Below are 20397 nucleotides of genomic sequence, written 5' to 3'. Positions count from 1 at the left end.
GCTTCTCCCTTATCCACTAGACTCGTTATTCTATCAAAGAAAGCTATTAGATTGGTTTGACATGATCTGTTTTTAACAAAACCATGCTGGCTGTTCCCTATCACCTTACCACCTTCCAACTGCTTGCAGATGATTTCTTTAATGACCTGCTCCATTATCTTTTCTGGCACAGAAGCTAAGCTGACTGGCCTGTAGTTTCCTGGGTTATTCTTGCTCCCCTTTTTATAAATGGGTACTATATTTGCCCTTTTCCAGTCTTCTGGAATCTCTCCCGTCTCCCTAGTAGGCATCCTTCAGTCTGCACAGACTATGGATCGCGCCCTTTAAAGTTTCAATTGAAGACTTCATTTACAGCATCTATTGTGACTATAAAGACCCATACGAGAATGACAGTCCTTGCTGCATCTCTTGCAGATGTAGTGGGTGTCTGGCAAGTCCTTATTGTGCTTTCTGTGTGCTCGCTTCTCCTCTGCTAGCTGTCTGATCTTCAACTCGCCCTTCTGAAGGCCCTTGTGTAACCCCTGCCTCCATCTGCCGCGGTCGTCTGCTAGTTCTTCCCAGTTGTCCAGCTCGATGTCTACCTCTCTGAGGTCTCTCTTGCAGACATCTTTGTAACGCAACTGGGGATGTCCGGGGGGGTCTTTTGCCAGAGGCTAGCTCACCATACATGATGTCTTTTGGAATCCTTCCATCGTTCATCCTGTGGACGTGGCCAAGCCAGCGGAGCCAACGCTGCCTGAGGAGGGTGTGCATGGTTGGGATTCCAGCTTGCTCGAGGACGGCTGTGTTGGTAACTCTGTCCTTCCATGATATTCCAAGGATGCGCCTGAGGCAGCGCAAGTGGAAGATGTTCAGCCTCTTTTCCTGGCAGGCATACAGGGTCCAAGTCTCGCAGCCATAAAGGAGGGTGCTGAGGATGCAGGCTCTGTAGACTTGCATTTTGGTGTGAGTGTACAGCTTGTTGTTATTCCACACTCTCTTGCTGAGTCTGGACAGAGTTGTGGCCGCTTTTCCGATCCTCCTATTTAGCTCAGTGTCCAACGACAGGGTGTCAGTGATGGTGGACCCGAGGTAAACGAACTCGTGGACAACCTCTAACGTATAGTTGTCAATGCTGATTGATGGGGATTCAGCAACATCTTGACCAAGTACATTTGTCTTCTTTAGGCTGATGGTAAGCCCAAAGTCCTTGCATTCTTTGGAGAACCAATCCAGCAGTTTTTGAAGCTGGTCTTCTGTGTGAGACACTACAGCAGCATCGTCTGCGAACAGCATGTCTCTGATGAGGACTTCTCGCACCTTAGTCTTAGCTCTCAGCCTTGCAAGGTTAAACAGTTTCCCATCAGATCTTGTGTGCAGCAAGATGCCCTCTGTTGAAGATCCAAAGGCATGCTTCAGGAGGAGTGCGAAGAAGATCCCGAACAATGTCGGAGCAAGCACGCATCCTTGTTTGACGCCGCTCCTGATTCTGAAAGCATCCGATAATGCGCCGTCATATTGGATGCTTCCTCTCATGTTTTCGTGGAACAACTGGATCATCTTGAGTAACCATGGAGGACAGCCTATCTTGTGGAGCAGTTTGAACAGACCATCCCTGCTGACCAAGTAAAAAGCCTTGGTCAAGTCGATGAAGGCTACGTAGAGTGGCTTTCTCTGCTCCCTGCACGTCTCCTGCAGCTGCCTTAGAGAGAAGACCATGTCAACGGTAGACCCCTCTGCACGGAATCCGCACTGCGATTTGGGGTACACCCTCTCAGCAATCTTCTGGAGTCTGCCAAGGATGACGCGAGCGAACAGTTTACCAGTGACGCTTAGGAGGGAGATTCCACGGTAGTTGTTGCAGTCGCTTCTGTCTCCTTTGTTCTCATACGTTACAATGTTAGCGTCACGCATATCCTGTGGAACCTCACCCTCTTTCCAGCACAGGCACAGCAGCTCATGCAGGGGTTCTAGGAGTGTGTCCACGGCACATTTGATTACCTCTGGTGGTATACCATCCTGACCAGGGGCCTTTCCTGCTGCAATGCTGTCGATGGCTGTCTTCAGTTCATCCACAGTCGGTTCTTGATCCAGTTCGTCCATTACTGGTAGGAGCGCGACGGCATCGAGGGCTGCGTCAACCATGATTTTCCAAAAATGATTGCTAAAGGCTCAGACACCTCTTCTATCAGCTCCTTGAGGATTCTAGGATGCATTTCATCAGGCCCTGGTGATTTGCAGGCATCTAATTTTTCTAAGTAAATTTTAATTTGTTCTTTTCGTATTTCAACTTCTAAACCTACCCCTTTTTCACTAGCATTCTCTATGTCAGGCATTCCTTCAGATTTCTCAGTGAAGACTGAAACAAAGAAATCATTAAACATCTCTGCCATTTCCAAATTCCCTGTTACTGTTTCTCCCTCGTCACTGACCAATGGCCCTACCCTCTCCTTGGCCTTCCTCTTGTTACCAATATATTTGTAAAAAGCCTTCTTGTTTCCCTTTATGCTTGTAGTTAGCTTGAGCTCATTTTGTGCCTTAGCCTTTCTAATCTTGCTCCTGCACGCTCATGTTGTTTGCCTATATTCATCCTTTGTAATTTGTCCTAGTTTCCATTTCTTATACGATTCCTTTTTTAGTTTGAGATCATGCAAGATCTCCTGGTTAAGCCAAGGCAGTCTTTTGCCATGTTTTCTCTCTCTCCTACGCAGCAGGATAGCTTGCTTTTGGGCCTTTAATAATGTCCCTTTGAAAAACTGCCAACTCTCCTCAGCCGTTTTTCCCCTCAGTTTAGCTTCCCATGGGACCTTACCTACCAGCTGTCTGAGTTTACCAAAATCTGCCTTCCTGAAATCCATTATCTCTATTGTACTGTTTTCCCTTCTACCTTCCTTAGAATTGTGAACTCTATGATTTCATGATCGCTTTCACCCAAGTATCCTTCCACTTTCAAATTCTCAATAATTTCCTCCCTATTTGTTAAAATTAAATCTAGAACAGCTTCCCCCCGGTAGCTTTTTCAACCTTTTGGAATAAAAAGTTGTCTGCAATGCAATCCAAAAATTTATTGGACAGTCTGTCCCCTGCTGTAATGGTTTCCCAACATATACCTGGGTAGCTGAAGTCCCCCATCACCACCAAATTCTGGGCCCTGGATGATTTTGTTAACTGTTTAAAGGAAGCCTCTTCCACCTCACCCACCTCTTCCACCTGGCTAGGGGGCCTGTAGTAGACGCCTAGTAAGACCTCATCCTTGTTTTTAACTCCTCTGAGTCTAACCCAGAGACTTTCAACCCGTCCATCTCCTACGTCCATCTCCACCTCTGTTCAGGTGTGTACATTTTTAATATACAAGGCAACACCTCCTCCCTTCTTTCCCTGCCTGTCCTTCCTAAGCAGGCTGTACCCTTCAATAGCAACATTCCAATCATAAGTATTATCCAACCAAGTTTCTGTGATGCCAACGATATCATAGTTGTATTCATTTATTAGTAGTTCCAGTTCTTCTTGTTTATTTCCCATACTTCTTGCATTTGTATATAGGCATCTCAGACATTGATTTGGTCTTGCCTCCCAGTTTTGCCCTGGCCCTCTTTTCACTCTCCCAGTGTAGCCCATACTCCCTCCCATTTCAAGTTCATTTCCCAGGTATCCATGCTCTCCACTTACCTGCAGGCTTTGCTCCCCTGCCCCCGTCAAACCTAGTTTAAAGCCCTCCTCAGTAGGTTAGCCAGCCTGTGTCCGAATATGGTCTTCCCCCTCCTCGAAAGGTGAACGCCATCTCTGCCTAGCAGTCCTTCCCAGAAAAGGATCCCGTGGTCAAAGAAACCAAAGCCTTCCTGGTGACACCATCCACTCAACCAAGCATTCACCTCCAGGATACACCTGTCTCTGCCTGGGCCCCTACCTCTGACAGGCAGGATTGAAGAGAATACCACCTGCCCCCCAAACTCCCTGACCCGTGCCCCCAGAGCCCTGAAGTCACTCTTGACCTGCTCAGCGTCACACCTCGCAGTATCATTAGTGCCCACATGGATGAGAAGCATGGGATAGTAGTCAGAGGGCCGGATAATCCTCGACAATGCCTGCGTAACGTCTTGGATACGGGCCCCCGGCAGGCAGCACACCTCCCGAGAGGAAATGTCAGGGCGACAGATGGGCGCCTCCGTCCCCCTCAGAAGAGAGTCTCTAACCACCACTACTCTACGTTTCCTTCTTGCAGGGGTGGCAGTAGACTTCCCAGCCTTGGGGGTACAAGGCTTCTCCTCTTCTATATGGGGTAATTCTTGGTCTCCTGTATCGAGTACAGCATACTGGTTTTCCAGTACCACGGTGGGAGGGTTCTGAGCAGGGGTGGAACACTGCCCGCTGCGAGAAGTAACCAGTTGCCAGTGTCAACCCTGGTCCACCTCCTCCAGTGGTTTATCAGCCGTCCTGTGCACTGAGACAGTTACCTCCGCAGTCTCCACCTGAATACTATCCAGGAACTGCTCATGGACTCAGATACTCCTCAACCTGGCCACCTCCTCCTGTAGCTCCCCCACCTGCTGCCTGAGAGATTCCACGAGCAGGCACCTTTCACACTGAATATTCCCCTCAGCCTGTGTATCAGTAAGTGGGAACGGCAAGCCACAGTCCGTGCAGAACCACACCAGGATCTGGGTAGAAACATCCATGGTCAGGCAGTCTGTCTGGCTACAGGCACAAGTGGAGGAGACAGCAGTAGTGCTGCCACAGGTGTTGCGGGTCTTCCTCACCATTATAGTCCTCTCTGTCACACTCCAGCTACGTCTACACGTGAATGCTACATAGAAATAAGCTATTTCGATGAATAACATCTACACGTCCTCCAGGGCTGGTGCAGTCGACGTTGGGCAGCACTACCTTGAAGTAGGCGCTGCAGGGGAGCGTCTACACACTAAAGCAGCCCACATCGAAATAAGGGTGCCAGGCACAGCTGCAGACAGGGTCACAGGGTGGACTCAACAGCAAGCCGCTCCCTTAAAGGGCCCTTCCCAGACACACTTGCACTAAACAGCACAAGATCCACAGAGCCGACAACTGGTTGCAGACCCTGTGCATGCAGCATGGATCCCCAGCTGCAGCAGCAGCAGCCAGAAGCCCTGGGCTAAGGGCTGCTGCACACGGTGACCATAGAGCCCTGCAGGGGCTGGAGAGAGCGTCTCTCAACCCCTCAGCTGATGGCCGCCATGGCGGACCCCGCTATTTCGATGTTGCGGGACACAGATCGGCTACACGTGCCCTACTTCGACGTTGAACGTCGAAGTAGGGCGCTATTCCCATCTCCTCATGAGGATAACGACTTTGACATCTCGCCACCTTATGTTGATCTCAACTTCGAAATAGCGCTCGCCACGTGTACACGTGGCGGGCGTATTTCGAAGTTGGCACGGCTACTTCGAAGTAGCCAGCATGTGTAGACGCGGCTTCCCTCTGTCAAACTCCCTCAAACTCTCCTGTCTGCAGCTCCCTGTCCGCTTCGCTCCCCTAGTCACTCCTGCCTCTGGCTTTTAAGCCTGCTGGCCTCTCTCAGGCCCTCCCCCTATGAGTCACACAGGGGAAAGCTGATCAAGGAAGCAAAAGGTCAGGCAGGCAGTCCCAGCTGCCACTGAAACTGAAACTGAAACTCCCCCCACCTGGAATCAAAGTGGCAGTTCAAATGCCAGCAGTTAAAGCACACGCTCACTCACCCAGAGATCAGCACTCTCACCTGGTAGCTTCTTCAGCGGCAGGCTCACTTGCTCTCCTCCCTCTTTAAACTCCCCTGTCTGCAGCTCCCTGTCCGCTTCGCTTAAGAATAGTAACAGAGAGAAAGCCGTGCTAGTCTATATACTATCGAAACAAAAAAGCAGCAAAGTAGAACTTTAAAGACTAATAAAATAATTTACTAGGTGAGCTTTCGTGGGACAGACCCACTTGTTCAGACCATAGTCATACCAGAACAGACTCAATATTTAAGGCACAGAGAAACAAAAATAGTAATCAAGGTTGACAAAGCAGAAAAAAAAAAAATCAAGGTGAGCAAATCAGAAGCAGAGGGGCAGGACAAGGGGAGGGAGGCAAGAATTAGATTAATCCAAGTACGCAAAAGAGCCCCTATAATGACCCAGAAAATGTGCATCCCAGTTCAAACGTGTTAATGTGTCGAATTTGAATGTAAAAGAGAGTTCAGCATCCTCTCTTTCAAGACTTTTGTGAAAATTCCTCTTCAGTAAAACGCAGGCTTGTAAGTCATTAACAGAATGGCCCACTCCATGAAAATGTTGGCTGACCAGTTTGTGAATCAGGAGTGTTTTTATGTCTGTTTTGTGCCCATTAACTCTGTCTAAGAAAGTTTGAAGTCTGTCCTATATACAAAGCATCTGGGCATTGTTGGCACATGCTGGCATATATGATATTAGCTGAGGAACATGTGAATGTGCCCGTGATTCTGTGAACAACCTGGTTAGGTCCAGTGATGGTATCTCCAGAATAGATATGGGGACAAAGCTGGCAGCGGGCTTTGCTGCAAGGAAAAGTTCCAGAACTGACCTGGCACAACAACTCCTCAGCTCTTGTCTGCTATTACCCCTCCTCTACTTAAGATACATTGATGACATCTTTATGATTTGGACCCATGGTTTAGAGACTCCAGAAGAATTCCACAGAGACTTGAACAATCTGCACCCCACCATCAACTTATGCCTCGATTACTCCATGCGAGAGATACATTTCCTGGACATTACAGTACAAATCAAAGGTGGCCTGATCAGTACCACACTCTACTGGAAACCCACTGATTGCTATACTTACCTACATGGTTCTAGCTTCCATCCTGCACACATAACTGGATCCATTGTTTACAGTCAAGCCCTTAGGTACAATTGGATTTGCTCTGTTCCTGCTGACAGAGACCGAAAACTACAAGATCTTTACCAAATATTCATAAACCTGAATTGCCGACCAGGAGAAATAAAAAAACAAATCAACAGGGCCAAAAGAATACCCAGAGACCAGCTACTCCAAGATCGGCCCAAAAAAGCCAAGAACAGAACACCACTGGTCATTACCTACAGCCCCCAACCCAAACCACTGCAACAAATTATTAAAGACCTACAACCTATCCTTAATCAGGATGCCACACTCCAGAAGGACCTAGGTGACAGGCCTGTTCTCTCCTACAGACAACCTCCCAACGTTCTGAAGATTCTCACCAACACCACAGTCCGTACCGCAGGAACACCAGTGCTGGAACTTCTCTCTTTTACATTCAAATTCGACACATTAACACGTGGTTTGAACTGGGATGACATTTTCTGGGTCATTATAGGGGCTCTTTTGAATACTTGGCTTAATCTAATTCTTGCCTTCCCCCCGCCTCCCGCCCCTCTAATCTGATTTGCTCACCTTGATAATTTTTTTTTTCTGATTTGTCAACCTTGATTACTATTTTTGTTTCTCTGTGCCTTAAATATTGAGTCTGTTCTGGTATGGCTACGATCTGAAGAAGTGGGTCTGTCCCACAAAAGCTCACCTAATAAATTATTTTGTTAGTCTTTAAAGTGCTACTTTACTGCTTCTTTGTTTTGATAGTATATTGACTAGCACGGCTTTCTCTCTATACTTAAAGTGAGGCGTATATAGTTATATCTACATATACATACACACTTACAGACAGTAAAATTTAACCAGCATACCATGGTCCAGTTACCCAACTGAAGCTGGCTAATGTAGGGCCAGTTACCTAGCAGAGGCTGGCTGTTGCAGCTGCCACAAGGCCAGTTATCCGTCAACGGCCAGTTGCCACAGGGTTGGTGATCTGGTAGGCGCCAGCTGCTACTGTGCCAGTTACCCGGCTAGGTCTGGCACAGCGGGGCTGGTTGCGCACTACCTGGCCAGGGGGAGAGCATGGCTAGATGCCAGTTCCAGCTTGAATAATTGGCACATTTTATTATCTGGCATCCCTGGTTCTTTGGGGATGCTTGACGATAAAGCTTTTACTGTATATAAAGTGTGCAGGGGAGAACCTTCTGCTCATGCATCTGTGAGTAGACATGTAAGTAAGCTTGAGTTATACCTAGGGTCCTACCAAATTTGTGGTCACAAAAAATGTAGGAAAGACCATTACATCTTGTTTACGCCACTGTGAAGTCCGGTCTTGTAGTGCTTTTACCCTGAACCATCTAGATTTCATGGGGAAAACTCGCATTTCTGAATTTGTAGGTCTTGACCCAAAACAGAGCTGCAGAGCGGAGGTTACCAGGTTATTAAAGGCAGAGTTTGCAATATTATCATCCTTACTTCTGCATTTCCTGCAGAGCTGGGTGGCCACATATGGTGGCTACTGGCCAGGAACCCAGCTCTGAAGACAGTCTGCCACCAGTAGCAGCGTAGAAGTAAGGGTGGCAATACCATAACATGCTATCCTTACTTCTACACTGCTGTCTTTAGAGTTGGGTGGCCAGAAAGGGGCAGCTGCTGACTCTGGCCCCATCAGCATGCTATCCTACCAGCTGCCTCTCTTCATTTGCCCTGCTCTAAAGGCAGTGCTAACACTGCCAGCAGCCGTACAGAAATAATGGTAGCAGTACTCACAACCCTCCCCTGCTTCCCTACCATAAACCTGCAACTCCTTTTTTGGTCAGGACCCCTACAATGACAACACTGTAAATTTGGAATTATAATAGCTGAAATAATTAAATTTTTAAAATCCTATCACCATGAATTTGGTAGCACCCTACTTATGCCTCTCGGAAAGCCAAATTTCACATAAATTAGCTTTCCAGCTGTCTCACAAGGGGGTGAATAATTATGGTGTTCTAACTGGAAGGGAGGATGGAGGTGCATCTGAAGTATGCTCCTAAGGAAAAGTATTCATATATGGCATTCACTGATCTCATGTAAGCCCAAAGGCATTCATTTGCTTTTCAGAAGCACCTTCATGAACCCAGGATAAAAACTACCCCTACTAAGAATAATTTAACAGTATTCTGAAAAGGAATGAAAAGCACCGAGACAGTAACATCTTCCTGAATCCAATTTAATTTGAGTACAGCTGCATTACCATGGGGGTGAGCAAACTTTTTACATCTGTTCACACTTTTCATCACTGCAATTAGCATGGCCCCACAACCTGTCTAGTGTAATCCAAACTGACAGAAATTTCAGTTAGGTTCATATGAAAAAAAAGAAAAAACAAAAACAAAAAACCAAAAAAAAATCCCCACCCTTTCGGCATGTGTAAGAAACTAAGTATGCAGAATGTAAAAACTTTATGAATTACTTTATAAATGTGAATGCACACACATAAAAGTAGTAACATGTTTCTCCATTTTTAATAAGAAGGATGAGCCTGACACCAAGCAGCCAATCATGCTGCGTTCCACTTATGAAAATTCTCCTGAAGTGACCCTCCTTCCCATATTTGGCAGGCAGGTCCTCTATTTGGGATGCCAAAAAGCATCCCTACTTATTTTTAAAAGGAACTAATTGTCCTGTATTTGGGCCCTCCTCCTCCTGACCTTCTCTGCCAGCAGCTGCAGGCCAGAGAGCATGTAGGTCACTTCTGAGCCTGAGAGAAGCTGGGGGAGCGTGCGTGGCTGCCGTATTTGGGACAGGGAGATATGGTTGCCCTACCCTTCCCAGGGGCCCGTCCCCCACGACTTTGCACACCCCTGCATTGGAATTTTATGCCAGAACACAAACACTCCGCAGAAGCAGCATATTTACGTCTGGGTTTTAACTTTGCTCCCATTTACTCCTAACTGTGTTCCTTCAAGACTGTCACAATCCTACAAATCAGACTAACATGGACCATGGTCACCTGCACGAAGCCCCATTAACATCAGCAGTGCTTCACATAGGTGCAAGGGTCCACCTGCACGAACTGGGGCCACTAGAAGCAGTAAGTCTGTATTATTCTTTGTAGTGTTTGGGTATTTACATTATATAAATTACCAAGGCTATGTCTACACTAGCCCTTCCCCTTCAAAAGGGGAATGCTAATGAGACACTTGGGGATATGCTGACGAGGTGCGGCAATGAATATGCAGTGCCTCATTAGCATAATGGCAGCCACGGCACTTTGAAAGAGCCACTTTCGATTGCGCGCGACTTGTCTACACGGGGTCCTTTTCAAAAAGACCCTGAACACTTCGAAATCCCCTTATTCCTATAACCAAATATTCATTGCAGCACTTCATTAGCATATCCTGAAGTGTCTCATTAGCATCCCCCTTTTGCGGGGGGGGGCGCTAGTGTAGATGTAGTCCAAAAGAATAACCTATCAATAAGCAATGAAAGCAACAACAAAAAAGAGCTAAATGAAGGAAGAAACCCCAACATTGTGAATACCCCATCTTAGAGTGTGTGTGTGTGTGTGTGTGTGTGAGTGAGAAAGAGAAAGAGAAAGAGAAAGAGAGAGAGAGAGAGAGAGAGAGAGAGAGATTAGTAATCTAGTTTTTAAACTTTCAGCAACAAGTTGGATGCAATCATGTGGGAAAAAACTATTACCTATTTATTTGCTCTCCAAAGGGGATATAAGCAGCTCCCCCACATTACTAGATGTTTTCTGCAAGATGTTTAGATTTATGTAGGTCCGTCTTCTTCCATACAAATTACCATTCAGGCAATGTTTCCAGCCAGCATCAACACTGGCACTGAGGTAGCTGGGATGTTATCAGTAAGAAAACAACAGAAAACACACAGTAATTCAAAACACATTTATGCCGTTGATATTTTTCAGCTGTATTTAGTGGGAGGTTGAGCAAAAAGATAATGGGTGAAAGATTATGGGTGTTATGATTCAAAGTGAGTGACAAGCTTGGCAGAGAGCAGTTTGCTCAAAATCTCTGTCAAATCTATTTTTTTTTATTCTGTAGATGTATTGAAGGGGAATTCATTATGTTATCTGGAAATAGAGGTGTATTTACTATCCATATCAGAAAATTCAATTCTAATAGACCTTCACTGAGGTTTACAGAAGGCTAAAGTTACTCCAATTGGTAAAAAATTAAAGTTGAGCCAAGAAGGTTTGGTAGCTCAGGATTTCTAGGTGTCATCTGAAGATAATTGATACTCGGCTTTGGGTCTGGGTTCAAGAGTACCAAAATCTCATAAATAATTTTCCCAAATTTTTAGCCATGCTGGGCAAAAACTTGTCAAGATCTTGCACAATTTTCATCATCCTGTGTTACATCCCAGACCAAATTCAGAAAATATGACCCTGCTGGTTTGTCTCCAACTCACACCAACCTACAGAAATCAGTACAGAGTGGAAAAACTTTGAATTAAAATATTTGAAAATAGGAGAGAGCAGGTGCACGTGTGAGGTTCTCATGGAGGTCTATCTCCACTGTGCTGAAAAATCTAGGCTCCTGTCTTGAATAGGCATGGTTTTAACAAAGTAACATAGACGACACTGAAATGCATTTGTGGAAGTGTTTGGTTTCTAAGAAATTAAATCTGTGCTGAGCCTCTCTCATTTCTATGGCTTAGTCCATCTGCGTTTACTACTTCCTGACTCCTTGACTAACACCTATTAAAACTCTTAAATCCCCTAAAATATCTACTTTTAAAAAAACAGAAAATGTGCAACATGTCAGGTGTTTGACTTGAGCAGCCTATGTTCATCCACAGCCTGTGATTGATTATCCCTTATACGCAGTGTGAAATGCAGCCCACAGCTGTTTCTCACCCAATGCCAACGAACTTCAGGCCTTTTATAGCTATCAGAGCGTCTTTTCCTGTTATTAGTAGGACACCACTTTAATCTACTTCCTGCAGTATAAACACTCCTACCCAATACAGCCAGAAATCTTTCACTTGCATCTTAATGAAGAGTCACATAAGGCATGTGCTTCCAGTGTTTCAAAAGGCTTCGGCTGCCAAACTCAATGGCTGCTTTAATAGGGTTTTCTGGTGGTAGTTAAACTCAGTAAGGTTGATTGTTCTTACAATAGCTATTTAAATACATTGCAGTTACTGTGCCTTTTCTCTTCATTCATTGTATTATTTTAATCATATCTCGTAAATCTTTATTTAGCTGTCATGAAGCTCTGCAAGCAAAATGTACTAAGTTCTCTTTTGATGTAACTGGAGACAGTCTAGGCATATATCACTTGCTAAGAAAGACAATAAAAGGGCTTCATATTTTTCATGGAGGAATTAGAACGAGAAATCTAGAAAACAATTAATGGGCAGTAAGGTAGCTAAGCACATGCCTAATTTTAAGTACATGAATAACCCCACTGAAACAGGACTGCTCACCTACTTAAGGCAGGTGCTTAAGTACCTTGAAAATGAAAGGTCAAAATGATCAGGAAAACGGCTCTTCTTTTACAGACTGTTTTTAAGAGATTACACTCTGTTGTTGTTTTACCCAATGCATTCAAAGAGTTTGGGTTTTAACATGTTCAAATGGAAAACTGTCATAGTCAAGGTCCAGCACAGACTTCTCTCAACTACAGTAGAACCACAAAGATACGAACACCAGAGTTAACAACTTATTGGCCAACCAGACACTCTCTGAAACCTGAAGTAATTGAACAGCAGCAGAGACTAAAACAATCGAGAAAGCAAACCCTTTAGTGCCTTGGGGCTTGAGCATGGTGGCTCATCAGGGCTTCAGCCCAGTGGAGGATTAGGGTTGCAGCAGCAGGATGAAGGGGTCAGGGCTCCAAGCAGGGGGTTAGAGGTCAGGGTTTCTAACATTCAGGAGCCCCATGGCTCAGGGCTTTACCTACAAGAGGTGTGCTGGTTTTAGCGCCCCTCCCCCCCAACTCCTCCCACAGCTAAAGCCTTGAGCCCACTCCAACTCCCAGCTGAAATGGGGAGCAGAGACATGGAGAGCTCCAAGCCACAGTACAGCCCCCAGCTCCCCTCTGCAGGGCAGAAACTGGGAATGGCGTCGCAGGGCTGAACCCCCAAGCCCCAAGGATCCCCCAAGATATAAAGCCCTGGGCCTTGGTGCTCCTGAGGGTCAGAAGCCCAGACACGCAAACAGACACACACCCCTGGCTACAGCCCCAACACTTCTCACCCTCAGTGGCTGAAGTTCATAATGTTCAGAGTTACAAACATTTGAGCCTTCCAGACAAACTCCATTGCCAAGGTAACTGTGAGGTTCTACTGTAATGCTAATTTATAAGCAAGGAACCAGAAGGGGAAGCCTTAGAACAGCATGAATGCTAAGATTACATATTGGCCGTGTCTACGCTACCAGTACAACTTCGAAGTAACAGACTTCAAAGTTGAGTGTCTACACACACCCTACTTCCAAGTTAGACTTCGAAGTAGGGTATTACTCCATTCCTGGGAATGGAGTAAGGACTTCGAAGTGGGGCTTCCTTACTTCAAAGTTAAGGAAAACACGTGTAGACTCTCTGCAGGCTACTTCGAAGTAGTGCCTAACTTCGAAGTTAGCTTTGAAGTTAGTTCCTAGTGTGGATGCGCCCTCATATCCCTAATAAAGCGGTTGAGATTTTACGGAAGAAAATGTGCCCCGAAACTCTACAGAGTAAAATCTGAAGTGTTAACAGTAGTGCTTTCTAGCTGGTTCAACAGCAGCACTATTGGAGACATGAAGGGTTTCAGAAGCATGAGGAAAAAAACCCCTAAACACAGCTGGCAGAAACAGATCAAATCACCAGAAACTTCGTCTGAAATGTTATGTTCAAAACATTAAAATATAACAAGAGTTGTAACAGCAATAGCGAGCTGTTCTTCTGGCTCTCTTGTTACCTGGTAACTGCCTAATGGGCAAAATCTTCAGATTATCATCCACCAAGTGTTATTGACCCTTTAAGACCATGCAGCAAATTAGAAGTCTTCCTCACAAAAATAATCCAGACAAAATTTAAGATCTCTGTTACTGTTCACTTGCTGTGAAATCCAATTTATTTGGGCTGAGGGAATCGTCAAGAGAGGAAGACAAAGAAAAACAAAACGAATTCTTATAATGCTGTGAAGGGATTTGTTTGTTTTAATGACACAATTGTTTCAGTTCCTAGGGTAATTGTGAGCTCTGGTTTTCCTGCTTTCAGAGTGACTGCTCAAGAAGACTTAACTGTTTTACACCTGGAAAATGAATGCACAGTAAACCCTTGAGTTACGCAGGGTTTGTGTTCCTGCAACCCCTGCGCAACTCGAATTTTCACGCACGTCTGCTGGGGCGGGAGATGGGAACCAGGCTGACAGACATGTGGCTCAGAAAAGGCAGGGAGAAGGGGCTGCAGAGCAGTCTCAAGTTGTGCTTAACTTGCATTAAAGTGAGTTACACGCAACTTGAAGCCGCGTATGTCGAGGATTTAATGTATTCATTCACCCCTGCACCACATGCAATGATTTCTAAGGCTCTTGGTTATCCTTGTATTTTGCACAGAGTGTCCTATGTCTTCTGATACTATACTGTCAGACGAAACAAGAATATTTAGAACCAGGGCCCCAAAATCTGGTACATGAAGAAGGAGCTCATCTGCACATGGAGGACATATGGTTTCACTATGCAGAAGAGAAGTAGGGAATGCCTCAAGAAATTATGGATAAAAAAATAAATTTAGGGAGCTTATTAATGTAGCAGCAGTACTCTTTGCTGAGTTGTGAGACACCTAGCTTTGGATTTTTATTTCCCAGTCTCTCACTCCCTGGACTGGGTGGAGCTGGATGTTGCAGAAGCAAGAACCTATTCTTGGGAAAGAGAATAGGCCTTGAGCGGTGATTTTATCTAACTACAGAAAAAAATGTTGAGGGTCGCTAGAGGGAGTCCCAGCATGCAAGCGCTCATCAAAAAAATTACAATGGCTGCGTTGGGAGGAACAGAAAATCAGAACCTGCGGGAAAATTGAAAGGAGACAAGGAAATCTTTGTGGTTCAGTGACAGGCAGAAATATGTCTCTTTCTTTCACCTGGCTATCCATCAAAATCTTAGTAGTCAGCCTATTTAATTACAAAAGAAACTGAAGCTGCTATGAACCAGTGGGTCCAACTCCCCTCCCCCAACATATATCAGTAAAAATATCCAATATCACCATTTTTAAAGGCTTCCTAAAAGGACCAGAATCTAAAATACTGAGCTAACACACAGAACTATCTACCAAAGCATGTTTGGTAAAAGTTCCATCCCATACTTTCTGCATGACATGCAATTAATTGCTCCAATGAAGTATAGCAGCTTAAAGCCACATAAACATAATGGTCCAGCCAGCTCCTGAACTCAGTAACATGAAACTCCAATGTTAGATGGATTTTCTTTTGGTTTCAGTACAGAAATGTAAGTGTACATACAGTACAAATAAAGCATGCGATTACAAGTCACTGAACTGATTTATCCACTCACACGAGCTGGCAGTAATCAGTTGAGATGCAAATAAATAGGCTAAAAAGTATTTCACACTTGATTTCATTGGACAAGAAGTCTCAGACGAGAAACCAAAAATCTGAGACACAGCCACAATCCCATCAATAATTAGGGCTTTTTTTTCTGCCAGAATGCCATGGAATGGCGTTCCGGCACCTTTTTTTTTTGGCATCACCATTTTGGTAGATGGCTGGGCAGCTCCAAGTCACATGTGGCTCTTTAAGGGGCCATCTGCAGCTCCCAGCTCTGCCACTCTCTTCCAGCTCCCCGTCTGTCGCACTGAAAGAGGACTTAATTGGTTTAACAGCTGTTAAACCAATTAAATTGAGTCCTTTTAGCTCGGCAGGGTACTGGGAGCTGCCACAGGCGCACACTACATGGGGGAAGCCAGAGGGCTGGGGGAAGCTGCGCAGCCGCAGCGAAGAGCAGATGGCCTGGTGAAGGAGCAGATGGCAGTAGCACCATGCAGAGCTCCTGGCCTCAGTAAGGCAAGTCACTGAATCCTGGATTTGGGGAGGGGTAGTCTGGGGCTGCGGGGTTTAAGCCTGGGGGTGGGGGTGGTAGCGGCAGTTTAGGGCAGCAAGAGGTTGATCCTGGAGGCAGGAGAGGGGGCAGTTTGGAGCTGTGGGGGGTCTCCTGGGGTCAGGAGAAGAACCATTTGGGGCTGTGGGGCAATTACGCCACTTAGGAGTGGGAGGGGGCAATTTGGGGCTGCGGGGGGGGGGGGGGTTAAGCCACCTGGGAGTGGGAGGGGGGTAGTTTGGGGCTGTGAGGGGTTTAAGCCACCTGGTGGTGGGAAGGGGTGGTTTGGGGATGTGAGGGAGTTAAGCTTGGGGGCAGTTTGGGGCTACAGAGGGTTAAGCCTGGGGGCAGTTTGGAGCTGCAGAGGGTTCTGGCATCTTTTTTGCTAGAAGATAAGCACTGGAAATAATAACAAAATGGACCTCTCTTTAAATTATATTTCAGTCCAGCTTCATGCAGTGAAAAAAACAAATAATGCACGGGGGTGAAGAAAGTAAAAGCTTTGGGAAAATCTTTTATACTTTCTTCCACCAGTGTCTAAAGAGATGAAAATTGATGGAGCTGATCTAAATGCTTGCCTCCATACCTCCACCTTTGAAGTAGGTCCCAAGTCCTATTCCCACTTTAATCTAAGAGCCTCTGATTTATAATGTATGTGTTGGTTTGTTTTAAACGTTTCTCAAGTCAGGCTTTAAATGCACATTTTTATGTGGCAATAGCGAACATGTTAACAAAGTAAAATAATGTTACTGAAACTTAGTAGACACTTCTAAATCATCTCCTGAAATGCTATTTTATTGCTTTCTCTAATTTAAATTTAAATATTCCTACTCTTCCTTCAGCAACAGTAAAATAAAAAAAAAATCATATCCATCTTCCCAAAGTTCCTATTATGGGGAAAAAAATTCTGAGACTGAGTTCAAGCCTTTCTTATGACCAATACACCCTGCGCTAGAAGGGTAGCAATTTACCCACGCAGGAAACAAGATGCTCGTATATTAAGACAGAAAATTGAGTAATTTAATTTATGTAATGGTGACATCTTGTGGTTGATCATAAAAACTCCAGGTTTGGAGCTTATGTATATCCCTATGTCATCCTCAAACAGCTGCTTTTTAAAACTAATCATTCAACAACTATCAATGCCTGATCATGTTCTACCTGATATCTGACACTTGCAAACACTGCCAGTTTTTAGGAGCTTAAAAATTTGTGTGTGCTTTTTTCAGAGCAGGAAAAGGAGAAGAAACAAATACAAAAGCCACTCCAATTTACATCATTCTAACCACACTTTAAATAAATTTCTGAAAAAAACAGATCAAACAAATAAATACACTTAATAGTGTCTTTTGTCTTGGGGTATAAATTTAAAAACCCAAACAAAGAATCACAGATTTCTCTGACCAAATATCTACCAAATGACTACCTAAATGGGGAATTTGTGGTTGCAATTTATTGTATCCACAAGTCACGTCACAAATTCTCAAAGCAACATAGCTCCTGTTAACATTCTAACCACAACATTTAGTGCCTGATTGTCATCTTACATAGGTGTAAATCAGGAGTAACTCCACTGCAGGCAATGGAGTTACAGTGATGTATGCTGGAACCAAACTGGACCCATCCTATGCTAATTTCCACAACTGATACTGGTACCTTGGTTACTGCCACTGAACGTAAGTGCACCGTCACTCAAGTCAGGCAGGTACTCCGTGCGACGTGGTGGTGATTGCATTAACTTCTGCCCTCCCTCTATCTCCGGATAAGTACGCACTGTAAGGCACAGCGAAGGCTGAACAAGGATGTCTTTCAACCTGGTTGAATCCAGGTCTTCAGCTACTCTTTTATTGATCTCAATAATTTCATCACCAGCTTTAAGGCCTGAAAAATAGAAAGTAACAGGTGAGTATCACTGTGACCAATCATTGCTGCAATCACGGTTATATATTTACACACAATCTTGTACAAACAGGGCCAAGTGATGTGTCTGAAGAAGGCTTATGAGTCACTGCTTCCATTTATACTATTTGTATGCACGTGTCACTTTTACATTTGAAGTTATGAGTACTGCCTATGTACTTGTATTTCAAATGCTTTCTTCTGGGAGACAGCAGGTATGGCCGACATATTGTAAAACAACCATTAGTCAAGTGAATAGAAGAAACTGGCTGACAACGCACCTCTGAGGGTGCCAATACACATCCGATGAGTTCACGTAGGATGACCGTGTGAAAAAATAGGACACCCCTGAAAGTGAGTGTATCTGTATCAGTATCGACCAACTCATGTTGTATTACTGTTATAGTATTTATGGTACATTAGTATAGCGTGCATTGGTAGATACCAATACACTTCCTCCGAGGGGCATCCTCTTTTTCGAAAGGTTAAATATGGTACCCCTCTGTGTATGTTCAGACCAGCATGGGAACAGTGGCTGCTGCCTAAAAAGGACTGAGCCACGCATGGACAGGTGATTGACTCATGTGACAAACTCCATCTTGGGACATACTTCTACACAGTGAGAACAAGAGAGTCCCTCCACACGGCCAAACTTATAAAAGGTGCCCTATGGGTTTGGCTCACCACCTCTGGGGCATCTTTGCTATGAGCCTGAAAGGACCGATGACCCAGCCTAGCAGAGGATGTACTCCAGAGTCTTGATGTAAGACAGAAGATTATTCCATCCCTGCTATAAGCCTGAATCAAGAACTTTGCAGCTGGTGTATACATTTGATCCCTTTAACAATTTTAATTTTCTTTCCTTCTGTCTGTACATAGGCCTTTAGAGGCCAGATTTTAAAGTTTTGGCTAACAGTGTGCTTTGGGGGTAAGGCCTGAGTTATAAATTGACCTGGGAAAGTGGCTGGTCTTCCAGGATCAGAAGAGCCTGTTTTGATTTGGTGACATAGCCTCTCGCCTGTATTAGGAATAGGGCTGGTTGTGGCACGGGAGAACTGGAGAGTCTAAAGGTACTGCTTGTCTGACTTCATGCTAGCCGATGTGGTACACAAAAGTGCTCTTTGTCACTGGTTTGGTGTTCTCCATAGTGGAGGGCACCCGGTCCTGGGCTGTAAGTCACCCTGTCTCTGAGCAATTCACCCTGACTTGACCCTCATCAGTGCCCCAAACCCTCCTGTACTAGAATCACATAGTGAGTTTCAATATACTACCAATTCCGCAGTCTGTATGTGTATGAAGTTCTATGGGGATGTTAACAGACATGAAATAAACAAACAGTGATATTCAGACATGAAATAAGCATTTGTGATTTCCAACATGTAGAACCATGATGGATAATAAGGGGTCACTGACAGATGCTGATTTTTGTTACAATATATATATATATATATATATATATATATATATATATATATATATATATATCGTATATCTTAGGATTTTCTAGAGCATCTCATCATCATAATATCATTGTGCCTTCTGTCACCATGGCTATGTTTAAACTTGAGGGATTTGTCGACAGAAGTTTTTGTAGGAAGACACCTTCCGACAAAACTTCTGTCGACATATTGTGGCCAGACCACAGAGCGGATTGCTCTTTCAATCTGCTCTGTCAAGAGAGAGTGGCCAGACTGCCCGTCTGCTCTCGTGATAGAACGGCCACCCAGAACCACAGCAGACAGGGTTGCAGGTCAGCATTTTCTTCCAGGAGCCCTGGTGAGATGCACGCTTAAAGGGACCCCTCCAGACAGCCGTTCCCTACCCATGCTGAGGCATGCCTACCTCCATGAGGGACAGCACAGCTGCCTAGAGCAGGGCTTCAATGCTTTCTGGGGCACACAGCTCTTTCCAGCGAGCCACAGTGCAAGAGTAACCCTACGGCTTGTGCTGGCTCCAGGCAGAGGCGTGTCAGCACCTGCTGCACTTCCTCATGGACATCCTCCTCTTCTGTACAGAGGGCGAACCCGACAACACCTTCAAGGAGCTCGCTGTTGGTGCCAGATGGTCACACCTGTGCCCACCCCACCGGAGGCACAGGCAGACGTGGAGACACTGCAACAGTTCTGACTGGTGGGATGGGCTGGTCATGGGGCCGTAGGACGACCAGCAGCAGCTCCAGAACTTCCGCATGCAAAAGGCCATGCTCCTGGAGCTCAGCACCTGGCTTGCCCCCACCCACCAGAGACAGGACACCCGGCTGTGACCCACCATCCCCAGGGAGAAATGGGTTGTAGTTGCCCTGTGGAAGCTTGCCACCCCCGACATCTACTGGTTGGTGGGCAACCAGTTTGGCACGGGGTAGTTCACTGTTGGGGTCCTCCTCATGGAGGTAAGGGACTCTCAGGCAGCAGTCCCTGCACAGGGTGGGGGAGCCGGGAAAGAGAAAACACACCGCACCAAAGACAGACCCTCGTGAATGGGGTTGGGGGTGCAAGGGGCGGGGTTGGGGTCAGGGGGAATCCCTGTCTCCAGGGACCACGCTGTCCCACCACCGCACAGCCCTGCTGTTGGGGTGGCAGCCTGACAGGGGAGACTCCCAGTGAGCTCAGGTGTAGGGGGAACAGGAGGAAGATGGGGACCCC

At 45.5% G+C, this 20397-nt stretch overlaps 1 protein-coding gene across 1 annotated transcript in view; it reads right to left on the bottom strand.

Annotated features, from left to right (window-relative positions):
- TIAM1 (TIAM Rac1 associated GEF 1) overlaps window positions 1-20397 on the bottom strand; it is a 148124-nt gene that overhangs the window by 45453 nt on the left and 82274 nt on the right. The window contains exon 14 of the mRNA XM_074997087.1: window positions 17513-17737. Within this exon, the coding sequence (XP_074853188.1) occupies window positions 17513-17737 (225 nt within the window). The remainder of the gene's footprint in view (window positions 1-17512; window positions 17738-20397) is intronic.

Source organism: Carettochelys insculpta, chromosome 1, assembly GCF_033958435.1.
Source record: "Carettochelys insculpta isolate YL-2023 chromosome 1, ASM3395843v1, whole genome shotgun sequence".
Taxonomy (NCBI): Eukaryota; Metazoa; Chordata; order Testudines; family Carettochelyidae; genus Carettochelys; species Carettochelys insculpta.
Note: the sequence above shows the minus strand (reverse complement) of the source record. Positions and strands in the feature narration are given on the sequence as shown.